The sequence below is a fragment of the Astatotilapia calliptera genome, chromosome 4, assembly GCF_900246225.1.
Source record: "Astatotilapia calliptera chromosome 4, fAstCal1.2, whole genome shotgun sequence".
NCBI classification, from domain to species: domain Eukaryota; kingdom Metazoa; phylum Chordata; class Actinopteri; order Cichliformes; family Cichlidae; genus Astatotilapia; species Astatotilapia calliptera.
Window position 1 is genome coordinate 27,566,611 of NC_039305.1, and position 19,871 is coordinate 27,586,481.

A 19,871-nucleotide genomic window follows, 5' to 3' on the forward strand; every position below is an offset into this window, starting at 1 on the left:
AGCATTCAATATAGATTTTTGGTCTTGTTCCTTGTATACAGAGATTTCTCGAGATTTCTAGACTCTTCTGATGTTATTATGTACTGTAGATGACAAGATACTGTATTTCAAGTCATTTTATGTCCTGCAACAAAAGGTTTCCATGAAATCATCAATTTGTAGTCATAGTGTTTTTGCAGACTGGTGAACCTCTTCCCAACATTGCTTTATTTTTTATATTATTTATATTTTATATTTTTTAAAAGTCATGTTGCAGACCTGTGGCTAGTTTGTCAAGCTATTACTTTTTAGTACCACTTACATTTTTAGCCTTTCGTTGTCCCCACCCAAATCTTTTGAGATGTGTTGCTTATATTAAATTTAAAATAAGCTAATATTTTCTTAAAATGGTACATTTCCTAAGTTCAGACATTTCATAGGTTTTCTATTTTGAAGCATATCCCGTCTGTCATAGGTCAGGAGATGGCCTATAGTCCTTTTAAGATTACAGCTAGGTTTGTTTAAGCTAAGATTTTTTTTTCTCATCCTGTTCCTTTTGGAAACTTGCAGGAAGGAACACTGTTGAAAAAAAATGGAGCATAAACTCTTCATATCAAACCAAGTTTTGTGTTCACATCCACATTTTCACTACATGCAAGAAATCCATCTTCTCCATTTATTTCAATGTAGTTTCCAGCAACAGCTAGCAGCAAAACAGTTAAAGGTTTCAAAGGTTTACAGCAATGCACAGCTAAGTCATGCTGCAGCTCACATGCACACACTGCTTCTATATTATTTTATAACTTGAACAAGCAAACCCAGCTGTTTACCTCATGTTTGTTTCGACAAAATTCTGAGAAGTCCTCCTTTTTGGAATCTGATAACCCGCTGTTGGAATCTCATGTATTTTGCAGTATTTTTTGTGACCTTTCCTAAATCATTATCAGATATTGATATACTACATATTGATACCTTTAAACCAACCCAAAATGTTGCTTACAGGACAAAAAGTCTGAGATTCAACTCTTGCTTGTGTGAGACGTTATCCAAACATTCTGGAAAAAGGGCCATGGAAAAAAGTGAGAAACAAGATCAGGAGAATCCTTGTCCTTTTTTGTGACATGTACTGTGCACTATAAATTTATGACAATGTAAACGTGGAGTTCTACTGGAATGTGCTGAGACACTGGATGGAGAAGGAAAACACAAAAAATAGCAGCCGCAAGTGAGTCCATCTGGATAAGGGTGAAAAGAATAGGGTAAGAATTTTCATTCCTAAGAACCTTTTGATGATTCCTCAAGCATAACATAATACTGTTAGAGTGGGCATCATTAGCCTCATTCTCCTCTCCTAGATCAATAAATTTATCCTGCTGACCTAGTACCTGCACTTTAAAAAAGTTGGAAGTTGATGGTGTCCACAAATGTTTTATGGCATCGGTGCACTGATCCTTCATCTTCTCTCTTCAGAGGCCCGAGAAGCTTAATTCTCCACTTCTGCTTCTTCTAACAAATGTGTTTCTGCCTCCACAGTTGTGTTTGTCGCATCAGTCTAGTAAACCACTCCAAGGACCTTCTTCATGTGCTCGTAGACCACATAGGAGATGCTGACAGCAGGAATAACTTTGAGGAAGTTGGGCGTGATGCCTCGGTACAGACCTGGCACACCTTCATGAGATATGATGTATTTGAACTGACCCACCATGGTCAGCTTGGGTTTACCCTCAGTAATGGCTGAAAGTAAAAATGAGAACAATGTAAGCTACAGAGAGTAATATATGGACAGACTTATTGCTAAATTGTTCCAATGTTTTGTAGGCCTACAACTGCCTACAATCTATCATTTACATCATATCGCACCCTGTGCCTGCATGCGAGTCCGGATGAGAGCGAGGGGATATGACGCTAGCTGGCCACAGGTGCTGGAGACAGTACCACAGCCCAGCAGGACCAAAACTCCTGGGTCTGCTGAGTTGACACAGTACCTCTGGAGCCAGGCATTCTTCAGGGTCTTAAAGCATGAGCAGTGAAAAATGTTAAGACACTAATAGAGGAGAGCAGTTAAAAGTTAAAAGAAAGAGGAAGAGAAAAAGGAAGGGGAAAGAAATGAACTGAAACGCATACACTGACAACCACTTTGTTAGATAGTCTGTTTAGCTGCTCAATAATGCAAATATGTAATCAGCCAAATATGTCAGGAACACATGGTCAAGATGACCTGTTGAAATTCAGGATGGGGCAGAATGGGGAATTAAGTACTGAATGTGGCATGGTTGTTAGTGCAAGATGGTATGGGGTGGGTTTCTTTAGAATCTACTGGGAGTTTTCTGCACAAAAATCTCTAGGGTTTACAGAGAAGTTAAGTGAGTAAGTGTTACTTCTCTGGGCAAAAATACAATCTGTCTGCCAGAAGTCAAACAAGAATGAGTAGATCAGAAGACAACAATAACTCAAATGACCACCTGTTATATCTACATTATGCGTGCGTGGGAGTACAGTGTTCAGGTGTGGAATCCAAATGCAAGTGGTGAGTATGAGAGATCAAATGGAAAATATTAGGAGCAGAAGGAGAACACAGGTTAGCAATGCATGGAAACAGCAAAACATAGACAACTGAGGTGGCCTGTACTAACAGAGGTTAGCAGAAGAACCGGGTAAGGACAGTTGACAATGCTGGCTTTAAATACCACTGGCTGATTGCTTCAAATCACGAACAGGTGCGGTGAGCTGATGAGGAATCTGCCCAGAGGCGGTGCCATAACCACACATGGCGAGACTCAGCTGGCCCATGAAAGGAACAAACATGCTAATGCTTCTGATCTGAAGTAACTCTTTATACACAGAGAGTGTACAGAAAGCAGTAGTCAAAGTCAAAGTCAAAGTCAACTTTATTTGTCAATTCTGCCACATGTACAGGACATACAAAGAATAGAAATTTCGTTACTCTCAAACCCTAGATGAAATAGCAATGAACATTTAAATATAAGAGAGTGATTAAAAAATGCAAATAAAATAATTAAAAAGTAAAAATTTAAATAAATACAATACAAATTAACAAGAAAGCTATACAATATACAATATACAGTATTCAGGTAAGGGTAAATGACATTGAGTGTAAACCAGGCAGAGTAGTGCTGTGGCCAAACGTTTAGAGAATGAGAAGTGTTGTTTGCTTATTTACAAAGTTTGCTGTTTCAGTGATAGTTGTATATCATATTATATCACTTCAAACAGAGGTGATCCAGTAATGCTGCACTAATGAATTAGACTAACTATTCACTTTAGCTAAAGTTATTAAGTTAGCTAAAGAGTTGGGATGCTGTGTAAGACATAAAGCTAAAATACAAAGGTTTGGACACCGTTTTGCATGTTTCCCTACTGTAGGGGTCTCTGCAAGCATACAGAGGGGGTACTCTGAGAGGGTCCAAGATGACAACTTTGGAATTCTACTAGAAACAGTCGATCATATTTGTTGTCAAAGCTGAATTCAGGGCAAACTACGCTAAATTAGCGTTTTTAGCTAGCAGCTACAATAAGCGTAAAAGTTACCGTACGGCTATCATTTGTTAACATGACGCTTGTTCTTATACATGTAATACATTTATTACCAACCTGAGAGTTTATCCGCTGGTCATTCGACATGACGAATGACTTCTGAAGTCTTAATTCAGCTCAAGACGCTGTAGATTCCCGTCAGTAACACTTTCGGTCCGCTAGTAAAACGTAGTTCTATTAATCTGCGCTTGAACCGGAACCGGATGTAAGTTCCAAAAAACTGAATTTTGGAACTGAAATTGAATTGTAGAACTGAAACTGAATGGTGAGAAGTGAAACTGAAAGTATTCGAGAGCTGAATTTTTAAAGGATAAAATGCAGTTTCAAAGCAAATCAATTCATTTTCAAAATATAAAATTCAATTTCAATTTAGTGATGATCATTTTCAAACCATAAATTCAATTTCAAATTAGACTAATTCAAATTCAGTTTTCAAAAGCATTTATTCAAGTTACAATTCAGATTCAATCTGAGCAATTCAAATTCAAATTTAACTTATTCAAATTCAGTTTCTGATGGCACAGATTTCTGCCCATAGTTGAGCCCCAGCTGGACCAGTTTTTGAGTGAGCTGTTGGGGGATTATAGTGTTGAATGCTGAACTGAAATCTATGAACAGCATTCGAACATATGAGTCTTTTTTGTCCAGGTGTGTGAGTGCTGAGTGGAGTGCAGTGGAGATGGCATCATCGGTTGAGCGGTTGGGCCGATACGCAAACTGGAAGGGATCCAGGGAGGGGGGCAGGACAGTCTTGATGTGTTTCATGACTAGTCGTTCGAAGCACTTCATCAGGATGGGAGTAAGTGCAACAGGACGGTAGTCATTAAAGCAGGAGGGAGATGACTTTTTTGGAACCGGAATGATTGTGGTGGCTTTAAAACATGTGGGAACGACAGCCTGGATGAGTGATATGTTGAAGATGTCTGTGAAGACATCAGTGAGTTCCACTGCACAGTCTCTCAGTACACGACCAGGAATGTTGTCAGGACCCGGAGCTTTTCGTGCATTGATCCTGCTGAGGGATCTCCTCACGCTGTCCAGGGACAGAGTCATCACCTGGTCACCAGGAGGGGGTGGGGTCTTCTGTGCAGTGGTGTTGTTTTGGACTTCAAAGCGAGCAAAGAAAGTATTCAGCTCGTTCAGCAGGGGGATAGTGCTATCACAGGTCTGTGGTGGGGGCTTGTAATCTGTGATGGTCTGAATGCCCCGCCACAGGCTCCGTGAGTCTCTGCTGTCTTTGAAGTGATGAGATATTTTCCTGGAGTACTGTCTCTTAGCCTCTCTGATGCCACGGGAAAGGTTGGCCCTAGCTGTCCTCAGGCTCGCCTCGTCTCCATCTCTGAAGGCAACATTCCGAGCTTTCAGCAGCCTGTAGACCTCTCCTGTCATCCATGGTTTTTAATTTGCCCGGACAGTTATGGTTTTCGTGACTGTTACATCCTCAATACACTTGTTGATGTAGGCAGTAACAGTCTCTGCGTACTCCTGGAGGTCAGTGGTGTTGTTATAGGTGGCAGCCTGCTTAAACATGTCCCAGTCTGTGGTGTTAAAGCAGTCCTGTAAAGCCTCTGAAGACCCTTCTGGCCACACTTGTATCCGCTTACGAACCGGTTTGGTGGTTTTAACGAGCGGTCTGTAAGCAGGCATTAGCATGACAGTGATATGGTCTGAGGCGCCGAGGTGGGGGAGGGGAAAAGCTTTGTAGGCTCCTCTCTGGGTGGTGTAAACAAAGTCCAGTGTGTTATTTCCCCTTGTTGGAAAGTCTATGTGTTGTTGTATTTTTGGAAACACGCACTTTAAGTCTGCATGATTGAAATCCCCAGCCAGGATGAGAAAAGCATCAGGATGGGCTGTCTGTTGCTCACTGATGTGCTGGTACAGTTCATTCAGTGCCTCACTCCTGTTGTTGACATTGGAGGAGGGAGGGATGTACACAGCGCACAGTAGTATGGCTGTATATTCCCTCGGTAGATAGAATGGCCGGCACTTAATAACCATAAACTCCAGCACTGGTGAGCAGTGTTTGCAGACCGCAGCAGCATCGCGACACCAGGCATCATTGATGTAAACACAAAGTCCTCCCCCGCGGGTCTTACCTCCCGCGACGATGACTCTGTCAGCACGGTAGCATGTTAGCTGGTCGAGCTGAATGGCGCGGTCCGGGACACTGTCGCTAAGCCATGTTTCCGTGAACACAAAAGCACAGCAGTCCTTTACGTTCCTTTGAGATGAACGTAGCAGTCGGATGTCGTCCAGTTTATTTTCTAGCGAGCGTACGTTGGCCAGAACGATAGAGGGGATGGCGGGTTTGTGTGGGCTAGCCGCTAGCCTAGCTCGGATGCCACCGCGCTTACCCCTCTTCTGCTTCCTCTCACACCGCTTGAGGCGCATCCATTGTGGGCGAAGTGCAGGAGTGGGGGTCGGTGATTGAGTAGGCCTTCGGAGCAGACCCAGATCTTTCAGCTTCTCGATGTCCACAGAGTTTAACTTAAAAAGTTTGTTTCTGCCGATGTCGAGAAGAAGTGTTCGGGCATATCCTCGCTTGCACACAGATAGACGCGACAAAGACTTACAAAAACACTGCAACTTACAGGACGAAAAACACGAAAAAGTAGTTTGTTTGGGAGAGAGAGAAGCCGCTGCGTGTGCACGCGCCGCCATGTTGTTAAAAAAAAAGCCTGGAGTACATACCTCATACACAGCCAAGTCAATGCCAGCATATGGAATGATGCCCATTGTATTGGGCAGGTATCCTCTGTAGAATGCTCGGATACCCTCAGTCTTCAGAATCTGTCTGGCACAGTCAGCCATACCTGAGTACTGTCCGGTCTTCCTTAATGTAAGGCGAGTTTTCAGCACCTATCCAGCATAGGGAATAGAAGAAAAAAACGCATACAAATCCAAAATTAACACAGGAGTAAGTAGAAACAGTAGCAAGAGGTTCTTCTTCAATGAGTCAAAGAAGGTAGAACTGGTCTATGGTTTCTTTAAGCACCTATTTTCTAATTCTTCCACTGATACAGTTGTACTTTACGGTAGCATTTCTTCAGTTTAACTAAAGAAGCCTCTTAAATAAGAGGTGAAACGTCTTTTACCAAACATTTTTCTTTTTACTCTGAGCAGAAGCCAGATTTCCTATGCCATGCCTCTCCAGCTGCAAACAAAATACAGAGCTAGCCACCACTACCACCTTTAAGAGGGTTTGACTCCTCTTAACTACTTATGTCCAAACAATAATTTATAAGGGCTAAATGTGTGCTCTCTCCATTAGCCAGGATCAACCATGGCAAACCCTCCTCGCAGTCTCCCCCATTTGATTGCATTAAGTGGGAGTTCCGTGTTTGATGGAAACACCCCGAAGCTCCCCTGACTTTGAGCATGATAGGCTGAAGCCCTGTTAAGCTTGATGTTAAGATGTTTAAGAATTTGGGAGAACAGATTAAAGAAAAAGTTTGAACGATTTTTGGTATATTAAAAATGGAAATAAACTGAGTAAGCCCACACATGTGCCCCTGCAGCACCATTACTCCAAATTCATGTAATGCCCTAAACTGTCAAATTTGGATGGACTACAACCTTTAATTGACCCTGAAAGAGGCTTCATGCCTATCCCTAAGACGGGGCCAGAGGATCGTGTGAAACTCTCCTGTGACTAAACTGAAGCTCAAAGGAAACATTAATGTTAATCTGAGACTGAAGGGCTTCAAAAACAAAAAACATCTTCAAAGGCCTCCTTAAATACCCACAGAACTGACCCTTTGGACTTTGCAACAGAGCACCAAACATGGGACCAGAGGTGGTTTTAGATATGGGCAACATGGGCAGCTGCCCAGGGCAGCATTGTGGTGGGGGTTGCATCATAGCATTGGGGGGAAAAAAAAGTTGCTTGCACTCACGCTGCCCCGACATCATGCCAGCAAATTTTGGGGATTGCATAGGCACCGAATGGTTTTCTATTGCCCATTTGCAAGGAGTAAGGGCACCTCGTAAATGGAGGCGAGGGGTAGGACAGCAAGTGATTCTCTGGCTGGCTGGAGCAGCATCTAATAACAAGCTCACAAAATAAAAATAAATAAATATTTTAAAAAAATAATAATAATAATCATTCGTAATATTGTCAATCCAAGCCCACTATGTATGAATTATTTTTCCTGGGTTGTGTGGAATCCAAAAAAAACAAAAAACAACCTATAGAACCTGAATCTGTGCATAAGGTGTCTATTAGTGTATGTTGTGGGGTTTGGTTGTTGATACTGGAGTGCAAAATTACTGATGGAAGATTGACAAGAAAAGGTCAGAGCCATCAGGTCCTCAGTTTAGAAAAAAAAAAGAAAAGAAGAGGAGAAACGAACAAAAGACACGGGTAAGCAGATGTGTCTTTGGATAATGGCAGGTATTATGTATCCTGAAACAAGATAACATTCATTAGTAGGTATTGGGAAAACTTCTGGTTGCCTTTGTTAGCCACTTGGCTATGATAGTAAACAGACAGTAGACACTGATGTGGTTTACTCAATCTTTTGGGCTGTGTTCAGTACAATATTAATTAGCCATTACTGGAAGAGCTGTATTGTTGATTTGTCTGCTATTCTCAATTTAAAATTCAACAACAGTTTTCACAATAAAATATGTTAAGTTACAATCTTTAATATGTTTGGTGTGTGTGACTGTGTGTCGGGTGGGGTGGGGGAAGAAGGTTTTATTCTGTGATGAGAAAAAATGTGACCTTGATGGTCCTGATGGTTTCCAATGTTACTGATCATCTTTGCTTTCTGCTAGACTCAGTGCACGTTCGATACGTGATCATATATCCTATAAGCGATTAGAACATGCGTAGTATTACAAGTACTGCGCTGCAGTGGTTGTATCATATCCTAATAGACTCCAAAGTGCATGTAAATGGAGAGTCCTCTCAACACTGAGGTATTATGAGTCCACAGGGTTCAGGTAGACCATTCTGTACATTATCTGCTTCCTTAGCATATCCTAGAAGGACATAGCTACATTCACTGCTATGCAGATGACACCCAGCTCTAGCTCCAGACAGATAACACACACAATAGTTAAACGCAGAATGTCTAAGACATAAGACCTGGAATGGCCGCAACTTAATTCAGATAAAACTGAGGTTATTTACTCGCCGAAATCTTGAAATATGTATCTAATCAGATTCTTACTCTGATGCATTACTTGGCTCCAGTACGCGTGAGCGAACCTTGAGTCTTTTGGACACGACATGTCCTTCACGCACATTTAAACAATATTAGACTGCTTTTCCATTGCGCACATCTCTAAATTAGAAAACCGTCCGAGTGACGCTGAAAAACTAGTTCATGCATTTATTATTCCAAGCTGGATACTGAATCATTATACAGGACTGTCCAAAAACTCCTGAAAAGCTTCGTGACCAAAATGATGCAGCAAGAGTCCTGACAGGGACTAAAAGAGAGGCATATTTCCCTGTTTGGCTCCTTCATTGCTTCCTGTAAATCCAGAATGAATTCAAAATCCTGCCCTCACATACAAGGTCTTAAATAATCAGCCCATATCTAATGACCTGAGTACATATCACCTATTAGAGCATTCGCTCTCACTCTGCAGGCCTACTTGTTTTCCTAGATATTTAAAAGTAGATGGGGAGAGCTTCAGTTTTCAGGCCCCTTTGTGGACCAGCTTCCAGTTGGATTCGGGAGACAGACACTATCTTACTTTAAGATTAGGCTTAAATTTCTTTTTTCTAAGATATAGTGCGGCTGGACCAGTGACCCTGAATCCTCCTTTTATGCTGCAAGAAGCTGCCGGGGATTCCATGAGCATGAGTTTTTCCATTCCAGTCCCTTCTCACTCACTAGTATTAATAGATCTCTGCATGACAATCTGTTATAACCTCTGTCTCTCTTCCACAGCATGTCTTTATCCTGTCTTCCTTTCTCACCCCAACGGTCGCAGCAATGCGCCTCCCTGAGCCATGGTTCTGCGGAGGTTTCTTCCGTAAAAGGATTTTTCCTTCCCACTGTCCCAAAGTGCTTGCTCATAGGGGTCTATATGTGGTTTTCTCTGTATCTATGAACGCCTTGAGGTGACTTTGTTGTGATTTGCGCTATATAAATAAATTGAATGAATTGAATTGAATGATCCAGACAGTAGATCCTTTCAGATGGCCGTTTTACCACTGAATGTCCCCTCACTCATGGAAGCTTCATCAGCATGCCGCAAGAATTTTGAAGTATAACAAAATATGGAGCTACTCATTACTGAGCTCATGTTTGGAACATTGAACATCTATCTATCTATCTATCTATCTATCTATCTATCTATCTATCTATCTATCTATCTATCTATCTATCTATCTATCTAAAAGAAACATATCTTCAAGAGGAAATGACTGACACAAATTTTAAACTCACCTCCATGGGATAGATGATAGTTTGGGCAGTAGCTCCTGCAAGCGACCCAGCAATGAACCTCTCTTGTACCCTTAAACTGCCCCCCTCTTTATTACCTCGGATCAGCCACTTGATCTGGAGTAGGAAGAGTGAGGAGCAGGAGGAGGGGAAACCACAAGCAATAAAAGATTTCAGAAGGACACAGAGTGGACTATTGTTTTTTCCCCACTGTAAACTAATATACAGTTACTACTTTTTCTACCACGAGTTAAGTAAACACTTAAGAGAACAGAAGACATAGTTCCACTTTCTCACTGTTTGTCCACTGACCTGTTCGTAGGCCATAAACTTAATGGCGGATTCAGGGGCAATTTTCAGGACGTTGATACCATTTCCCCTCCAGAGTGAAAGCACACCTCCCTCCTGGATCATCCCCCTCAGGCCAAACCACAGATTAATCTCTCGAGCTGTGGAGCCATGTACCTAAAAATTCAAATTATGACAGTAAAGCTGATTTTTCTTTTTTTACAATCTGTACTATGTTTTAAAAATACGCTGTTGGCCACCAACCAAATATGTTAGCGTGCTTATCCAACCCTAGTTGGGTATATAAGCAGAATACAAAGGTAAATATCTTCCTTATTAAGGCCATATAGATGTAAATGTTGCACACCAAAGATTCTTTTTTGTTTGGATCACAGTCAGCACTTGTTTTTGGTCTTTATACAGACTTTGGCTACAAAGTATCTGAAGTAAAAAAAGGAGCATTCATCTGAAGCTGTATTTAATCCCATGTGATAAATGTCTTTTAGCTCTGTTTCTGGTCTTCATCTGGCCCTGAGTAAATTTTACTTATGATATGAACTATGTTCACCAGACATTTTTAAGCAGTACCTCTCTGCTGTTTGCTGAAAACACTCTACACTGTGGATGACAATTATGTCATTAGCGGTGAAAAGTGGTGATGGTGTATGTTAAAGTGAATTGTTAAATGTTGTCATTTTTATGCTTACCATCTCTACATTGTTTCAAACTGTGTGATCAAAGACATTCCTTTGTCTCTGACCACCTCTCCAGCCACTGGTGCTGGGGGAGGTTTTATTGTAGATACATCCTATCTGAAAGATCTGTTTCTTGTGTTGTAAGCTTCCTGCTTTTATGATCCTTTTGGGGAGCAGGAGAACACGCATACACACACACACATTCTCACATGCATGCACACACACACACTACGAGGAGGGCTGCTCTTTGAAGGAGTTGGGCTGGTGACAGGTGAGGAGCGTTAAGCTCCACAGCCTGGTTCCGATCAGCCTTCCCTTGCTAGAGAGTAAAAGACCGGTTGAAGATGTTCTGGCTTGTTTTTGTTCTTCATGAGGAATAAGTCTCTAAACTAGCGGGATCTGTGGAAGCGCAGACTCAACATTTATTTGGTCCTTTGAGCCAGATCCCAACACATTGCGTCCACCGAGGAGGAGGGAGATGACGCTGCCGAAGTCTGCTAGCAGCCAGCATCTGGGATGCCTGATGAAAGCCCTGGTGCTTAACTTTATCGCCAGGCTGGAGAGTTTGTGTCTGAACTCTCCTCGGGTTGGATGGCACTAGTGTCTTTTTTTTTTTTTAATTTTTAAGGAGGGTTAAGCAGGTTTCCCATCGAAAGGAAGGTTTTTCTCCGCCGCTGAGGGCGTTGAGTGCTGGTTTCTCCAGCACTCAACGCTGGAGAAACCAGCACTTGTCAGAGCTCTTGTTGGTGTCTATTTTGTGTGTGCGGGCCAGACGTGGTCTGTTTGAGTGAGTCTGATTGTTGTTTTGTATGCAGTCACTTTTAAGCTGATGAGCAAGGTACACATTTTCAGAGCAGAAGCCGGTTGAGAACGCATTAGAGGGAGGGAAACAGAGCTATGATAACTCGAGCATGCAGCTATCTGTGAGTTCAGTTTCTTCCTCACACCTCAGATGGGCAACAGCTTTTCTGCATCCTGATTCATGTGTGTGAGACCTTTGTAACATCAGTATCACGTTTTTTGTTTTGGCGAAAGGCACGTGATTGTGTTTGACATCATGGTGTGTGTGAGCCACAGAGAGGTGTGAAAGTATGTGAGTGAAGTGGTCTCGAACTGGGGAGTGTTTGGTGTTTCTCAGCCTGAAACAACTGCAATCCCACTTTCTGTTTTTAAGAAAGGAGAGTTCAAAAACAGAGAGATGTGTGTTGTTTATGCGGTGATGAGAATAATGAAAACTTGATGAGAGAGGTACATAAAAACCCACACAAACAGAAAATGTCTTAACCATACTAACCCTACATGCATATACACATACAATGACACTCATGAAGACCAGACAGCATCTAAGCATGAGATTCTGTTTGTCATCTTGTCCAAGTCACTAGCAGGCACGTGCAGAGGGGGGGGGGGAGGGGGGGGGCTAGAGGGGCTTGAGCACCTGCCCCTTTCCTGATGGGTGCCAAAAGTGCCCTTTTGTTGAGGCAACTTTTTAAAAAAAATTTTTTATTATGTTTTAATGTGTGTGTGAGTGCGGAGTCCTGTCTGTGCCCCTCAACAATAATATTTAACTATTAATCACAGTTTTGCTAAATACAATCTTGCTTGCATCAGTCACATGATCACTATTAACCAATGATCGCCCTTGTCGGCAGAACGCGCTGGTTACGAGCCGGGAACGAGTTCACAAAGAGCACGCGCATTTGTTGCGGTCCGGAGCTGTAGGAGAAACACAAGTTAACTCAGAGACACAGACTGATGCGACAAAACTAGTAAGTAGGTGTACAGCGCACACTGTATTGTGTAGCACCCAGGAGTATTAGCTTATTATGTACACGTTGGTAGGCTGTCTTGTTGCAACTGACGAACTGAAACAAACCAGTGTGCTGTGTGTGCAACAGCGCGACAAACATTACCTGTCCTTTTATTAACTGCACAAGTAGTGCTGGTCATAGCTGCTGGCTACCGGTGTAAGGCTGTCATGGGTTTGTAGCTCTGTCACCGTTTTAGGGAACCTATTTAGTTTTAAAGTATTTAGAAACATATTTAGTTTTAAAGTATTTAGAACATATTTAGTTTTAAAGTATTTAGAACATATTTAGTTTTAAAGTAAGTTTCCGGGCTTTTCCGGCCTTTCTGGAGGGATTATATTTCACTAAAAAACGATCTAATATGCACTTCCACATAATTATGCATTATTATAATTATAATATATTAAAAACACACGCTGTATTTTAAAGAACATACATTAAGAAGCAGATTATATTAGATTTATATTTTAAATAAGACAAAAGTTGGATTTTACAGCAGTAAAATGATTGTATCTCTACAGTTTAAAAATGTAATAAGCTTTGCCCTGCACAGAGTGGATAGTGAAACAAATGGAATCTTCATAATGACATTATTTCATATTTATTACTTCCCCCTCCTCTTTGCTTTATTATTGTAGCTCTAGTAATAAATAATAATGTAAGGATTCTGGATCAGCACCATGATGCCCATAGTATATACAGTATTCTGAAGAAGGTCTAAAATGTCACTGTGTGTGCGTGCATGTGTGTGTTTTATTTAGATGGATTTTTAAAAAAAACATTACTCATGATATAACATTGTCCAGACATGGCTGGTAAGGACATGAGGAGGAAACAGTAGGAGCTGTGGGAGGCTACTAAAGGCAGTGCTATAACATTTTTCTGTCATCATTTAGATTAAGTGCAAGAGTTGTTAGGTGTGGATAATTAGATTATAGGTTATTGCAATAGCAAGTTGTGCCTTGTTCTCAGATAGACAGCAAGTGGAGAGTGATATATGAAATGATGGGATGGAAGGAAGAAGAGAAGCAAAGAGTGATTCACAGGCAGAGCCTAAATTATTTCTCAGTTTTTTGTTGCCTTATGGTTCCAAGCGCTGTCACCAATCTTTGCATTTTGTTATTATCTCATGACACTTGTTTAATCAGCTACCATCTCTCCTATGGACTTTTTAATGTCTACAGTCTCAGATCAACACAGCCCTGCCCTCCAGCACTATCAGCAGCAGGAGCAGCAACCCCTCAACAGCAACATTGTACCCATCAGGTAAAGCATCGGCTACGTTTGCTTTGCCTTGTTGCCCATATTAGATTCTTGATGAATGTGTGTTGTTGTTATTCAGCCTGGTTCAATGTGCCCCATTTTAGCTTTGAGCACCCGCCCCTTTAAACCTCTCTGCACGGCCCTGGTCACTAGTAAGATGAAAGTGATACATAGTCTAGTGTCTAATATTATAGGAGGACAGATGATTGCATCATAGGGGTGGAAAACAGAATGCTGATGAGGGGTCATGAATGAGTGAGCTGAGTGAGCTGATTGTTGAGTTTCTGATGTGTGAAGAAGTTTTAACATGGAGCACATTTGGTTACATGAGAAGAAACTTATTATGTGATGAGACATCAGGGTTACGCTGTATGTTGTGTGTGGTGTGGCTGATTGGATGAATGCTTGAGATTAATCTGGCCGATGATTTGTCTTTTGTTACAAAGTTGAGCCTGCCAATTAGGTTTGGTATGATTTACTGGGTGACCGACACCTGACCACCAGGATGATCCGTGTGTTTGGCTAATGCTCTTTCCTTTAAGAGTGCTTGTAAAGGATTCAACACAGACAGACAAGTGACAATTGAACAGATGTGCAGTGGTTACAGAATAGTTACATGGGGCTGATCACTATTGAGCTCATGGTGAGTGACAAATTTAAGGAAAGCCACTGATTACAATGTGGAATGAAGTTGAGATGTTCAATGATTTGGAGCAAATTACGGAAAAGGTAGGGGTTTAATGAGTTTAGAATAACCCTGCAACGGTACTTGTCTCTATGATGCTGAATACTTTATTACACTTATGAGCTACAGTTGGTTGCAAATGTGAAGTTGTTCTAGGATACAGGCTCCGGGTGGACCTGGGACTTAAATAAGCTTAACATTTAACCACTGACTAATGTTTTGACACAGGGTTACAGGTTTGGAGTGGAGCTACTCCAAGAGGGACCCTGGAGCCTGGAGAATATTTTTTTAGGGAGAATGTGCAACATTCTTGTACATGTCTCATTGTGTGGGAGTTGATACATGACGAGAGCCGTGTGGCGAGAGGAGAGTCAATTTTTGATTTGCAGGTGTCATGAGGTGCCATGACGAGAAGGAGTGACTGAGGGGATCGTCCACAAGACGCCAGGCTTCAGGAGGATCAGAGATCATCTTCAGCACAGCAGACATCCCACAGAGACCTGTGCTACTGGGCTTCCAGAAGATTGTCATGAGGAGATTTTGAACAGCAAAATCTTAAATGAAGTGAAAGAGTTTCGACGTTGAGGAAGAGAACTAAGGTGTACGACGTGCTCTGCCTTAAATCATCCGCGGTATTGGAACATGAGAACCTTAAGGTTGAAGGGAGCGTGCCAAGCTCCATCCGACGGGCAGGAAGAAGTTCAGCGATGGACTTGTGGTTCTGTGAAGAGCACGAATGCCAGGTGACAGTGGAATAACTAACAGCAGTAACTTACTATTCTAAAAGATTAGATCTAGTTGCTTGTGCTTTGCCTCCGTGTGTGAGATCAGTATGTGCAGCGGCTCAGGCTGTACAATGTTCCGGGAAATAGTTTTATTTCACCCTTTGACACTGCTAGTTCCACACGAGGTAGACGTTTTACTACTGCAGACTAAAATGACGTTTCTGTCACCCGCAAGATACTTGTTTTTAATGTCACTGTTACTCTCACAACCACACATAACCATAAAGCGGTGCACAACTCTGAATCCGTCAACCCTTTTGCCAACGAAGGAAGAGGGCACTCCTCATGAGTATAGAGAGCACGTGGAGACGGAGTGTAAGCCAAGGGATGATATAAAAGATGTGCCACTTGGTGAGGGAAAGGTTTGGTTTGTTGATGGTTTGAGCTTTAAAACAGCAGAGGGACAGGCTAAAACAGGTTTTGCTGTAGTAGATAGTGAGAAAGCTATCTGTGCAGGACAGTTAGCATGTTTCATATCTGCTCAAGCAGCAGAGATAGCAACTTTAACGAAAGCGTGTAAAGCTGCAGAGAAACAAAATGTGACAATATACACTGATAGCCAATATGCATTTGCTACATTACATTTCTTTGCAGCACAGTGGGCAAGACGAGGTATGACAACCTCGACAGGGAAACCTGTAGAACACGCCAAACTCCTGCAAAATCTGCTGGACGCAGTATTAATGCCCAGTAGAATTGCTGTTTGTAAATGTGCAGCACATACCCCAGGGAAAGATCCAGTCACATTAGGGAATGCCTTAGCAGATAAGATTGCAAAAGAGACAGCTTTAGGAGCACATGGTGTTCACATTTTAGCAGTGCAGCACCAGCAGACATTCTTATTACACGAGATGTATTGGCAGACATGCAGGCCCACATACGGCAGGAAAAACAGTTGTGGTTCACAAAAAGTGCAAGCTTGCAAGATGATGTTTATTATCTATGTGATAATACTGCCTGAGAATTTATAAGACTGCTGTGATTTTGAGCCATGGGCCGTGCCATGTCTCAACAGGGGGGATGATGGCAGCAGTAGAGCAACATTTTCATACTCTAGGACCCCAGACCCATTCACCCATTTCAAGTTATTCACATGGACTTTATAGAGCTGTCCAACTGTAATAACTATAAGTACTGTCTAGTGATAGTGTGCCCTTTTTCAAAGTGGGTAGAAATTGTCCCAACTAGGAAAGCAGATGCTATTTCGGTTGCCAAAGCAATATGTACGAATATCATCCCGGAACACGGGATTCCAGAGACCATTTATAGTGATAATGGCCCACACTTTGTAAATGAACTGATTGGGTTAATGGCACAGCATCTAGGGATAACACTAAAACACCATTGTTCATATCACCCACAAAGTGCAGGGTTGGTAGATAGAACTAATGGGACAGTAAAGCTAGGACTTAGGAAAACAATGGAAGAGAAAGGCAGGACATGGTTAGGCTGTATAGAATTAGTTAAGATGTACAGTGGGGCAAAAAAGTATTTAGTCAGCCACCGATTGTGCAAGTTCCCCCACTTAAAATGATGACAGAGGTCAGTAATTTGCACCAGAGGTACACTTCAACTGTGAGAGACAGAATGTGAAAAAAAATCCATGAATTCACATGGTAGGATTTGTAAAGAATTTATTCGTAAATTAGGGTGGAAAATAAGTATTTGGTCACCTCAAACAAGGAAAATCTCTGGCTCTCACAGACCTGTAACGTCTTCTGTAAGAAGCTTTTCTGTCCCCCACTCGTTACCTGTATGAATGGCACCTGTTTGAACTCATCATCTGTATAAAAGACATCTGTCCACAGCCTCAAACAGTCACAAGAGGAGAACACATTAGCAGATTTGATGCTTAAAATGTTAAAAAGTAAAGAAGTCATGAGAACAAATGATCTGCCAGATGATTCTGTTTCTCCACAGGAGTAGAGTCTGAAGTCTGGAGAGTCTGGGTGCTGATAAAGGCCATAAAAAGGAAGTGCTGGTCCAGTCCACGGTGGGAAGGTCCCTATCAGGTGCTGCTGACGACGCCCACAGCAGTGAAGATTGCTGAGAGATACACCTGGATACATCAAGAGCACTGCAAGAAGGTGCTTCCTGGTCGAGTCTGGGTAATGGTGAAAAGACCGGAGTACAAAGGGGGAAGAAAGTCTCTAGGGCCTCTCGTCTCAATCCTGGTGAAGAAACCAACAGATCCAGAACCCAATTTAGAATGTCTAGGAATGTGCTGTGCACCTTCTTGAGCCTGTTGACCCTGAGTGGGTTGACAGGAGCGCACTGGGACATAGTAAACCACACCCAGTACCTGCATGGGATTTCAACCAATTACTGGTGGCAGTTTATGAACACAACTGCTCACATAAATAATGAGACCAATTGTTATGTTTGTGCACACATACCACTGTCTACACATTCTTCTGGGCTGTGGCCATATAGCCACAGAGAGCGAGACAGTTTGTTTGCTTGCCTGAGCAACGCACCCAGGAGTAAAACATACTTGGAACTAGGGATGGGTACCGGTGTCCGGTGCCATGATGGCACCGGTTCTGACATAAACGGTAGTAACCAGACCGAAAAGCAGCGCACATTTTGGTGCTTTATTTCGGTGCTTTTTTTTCCTGAGCTGTGATACACTTCTAGCCAATCATTTTACGTTTCCGAGGATAGTAGGCGGGTCCAGGTACGTACATTCTTTTAGAGCAGAGCTACAGATTTAAAAAGCCTAAGGCGAAGCGGTCAAAAGTCTGGCTGTACTTCACAGCAAAATATGCAAACTCAGCAGCCTGCAACAAGTGCTTTAAGCTGATACTGTGATACTGTCAAAGGAGGTAACACCTCAAATCCGATGAAACACCTGGAGACGCATAGCGTGTTTTTTTTAAAGCCCAGAAATGCGCCGTATTTGATAGCTTGCTGCGAGACCTCACACTGTGCACATCTACTGCGGGTGGGTTGCCTGTTATGCAACATCCCCCAAAAACACGAAGAGGAGAGTCCTGGCCCCTAGCCCTGCCAGTGTAGCAGAAATGATGAGGATGATGATGCAGCAGCAGCCGTTCTTCTCTGCGTGAGTTGCTTAATGTTGTTCGTGTGTAATTTACGTTGAGTAGGCTAACCACGTTTGTTACGTCCCCTCTTAAATGCTAGGCGATGAGGGTGGGGGACAGTAACAGTTAGATCCAGGTGGAATGAAAAGAACGCCAGGCAGAGGTATTTAATATAAAAGAGATCTTTATTGCAGGCAAACACCTCAATAATTACAAATGGCAACAACAAAAGGAGACAGCACCGCTGCTTTTTAATAAGAAATCAGGGAGGTCAACCCAAAGTGGTAATGACCACTCAACAAAGAAAGCAACAATAAGGCTTCAACAGAAAGAGACAGCAACGCTGCTAACAAACAATATCCAGGCAGGCCACACAAACTAATGAAGGCCGCCATCACTCATGGGCAATCACTGCTCAGTTAAGCACTACTCACACACCAGAGCCACACACCAGAAGGCTGGTCACACGCAGCAGGCTGTTCCACACCTAAGTCAGTAGCCCACTCTGACCAGCACAGAGGGAAAACCACCAGAAACCTCTCCTTCCTCTTCCACACTGCTCTTCTCCAGCTTATATCACCCCTGAGGGTAATTGGTTGTAACGAGAGCAGATGAGCAGCAGGTGTGACCTAAAGGAGAGGGCAGGGGCAGAGAGAGACAAGGGGAGGGGCCAGAACGAAGGAGGAGGAGAGAGAGAAGACAACACCACGCCCACACACTCCCACAGCCTCCCAGGATGTAACATTCCCCCCACCCTAAATCCACACTATACAAAACACAGAAGAAACTCATCACTATGCACTGCGTGAGAGTGCATCAGCCACCAGATTTTCAGTCCCTTTCTTGTGCTGGATAACCAGATCATAATCCCGCACCAGCAAAGCCCAGCGCATTAGTCGTTGGTTGTGGTTGTACATGCGCTGGAGGAAAGTGAGGGGGTTGTGATCTGTATACACCGTTACCGGAAAGGAGCTAGAGCCCACATACACAGTGAAGTGCTGCAAGGCCATCAGCATCGCTAGAGCATCTTTCTCTATGGTGGAATAGTTTAGCTGATGGCGCTTGTACTTTACAGAGTAGTAGCAGACTGGGTGACACACACCCTCTGCGTCGTCTTGTAACAGCACCGCACCAGCTCCGGTGGTACTGGCGTCGACTTCCAGCTTGAAAGGCTGAGAGAAGTTAGGGGCAGCCAGAACTGGGGCGCTGCAAAGGAGGGATTTTGCAGACTCGAATGCGTGCTGGCATTCCCCTGACCACTCAAAAGGGACTTTGGGGCTACATAGCCTTGTCAAAGGGGCCACAACTACCGCAAAGTTCTTGCAAAAACAGCGGTAGTATCCAGTCATGCCCAGGAACCGTTTT

At 42.7% G+C, this 19,871-nt stretch overlaps 2 protein-coding genes across 4 annotated transcripts in view; one reads left to right on the plus strand and one right to left on the minus strand.

Moving 5' to 3' along the window:
• Nucleotides 1-641: 641 nt before the first annotated feature.
• Nucleotides 642-19,871, minus strand: part of LOC113021306 (calcium-binding mitochondrial carrier protein SCaMC-3-like) — a 44,271-nt gene continuing 25,041 nt past the window's right edge. For 2 of the 3 annotated variants that reach the window (XM_026165901.1, XM_026165902.1), the window contains exons 6-8: nt 10,251-10,403; nt 9,942-10,055; nt 4,431-6,393 (exon numbers count right to left, since the gene is read on the minus strand). In XM_026165901.1, coding sequence (XP_026021686.1) covers nt 4,933-6,393; nt 9,942-10,055; nt 10,251-10,403 — 1,728 coding nt within the window. In that variant the 3' untranslated portion in view covers nt 4,431-4,932. Of the gene's footprint in view, nt 1,714-1,839; nt 1,991-4,430; nt 6,394-9,941; nt 10,056-10,250; nt 10,404-19,871 lie in introns of those variants that run through there. The other variant, XM_026165903.1, reaches the window with a different exon arrangement.
• Nucleotides 13,964-16,979, plus strand: LOC113021308 (uncharacterized). The gene is made up of 2 exons (XM_026165904.1): nt 13,964-13,995; nt 15,067-16,979. Exon 2 carries the CDS (start codon nt 15,510-15,512, stop codon nt 16,431-16,433), a length of 924 nt encoding a protein of 307 aa, XP_026021689.1. The 5' UTR covers nt 13,964-13,995; nt 15,067-15,509; the 3' UTR covers nt 16,434-16,979.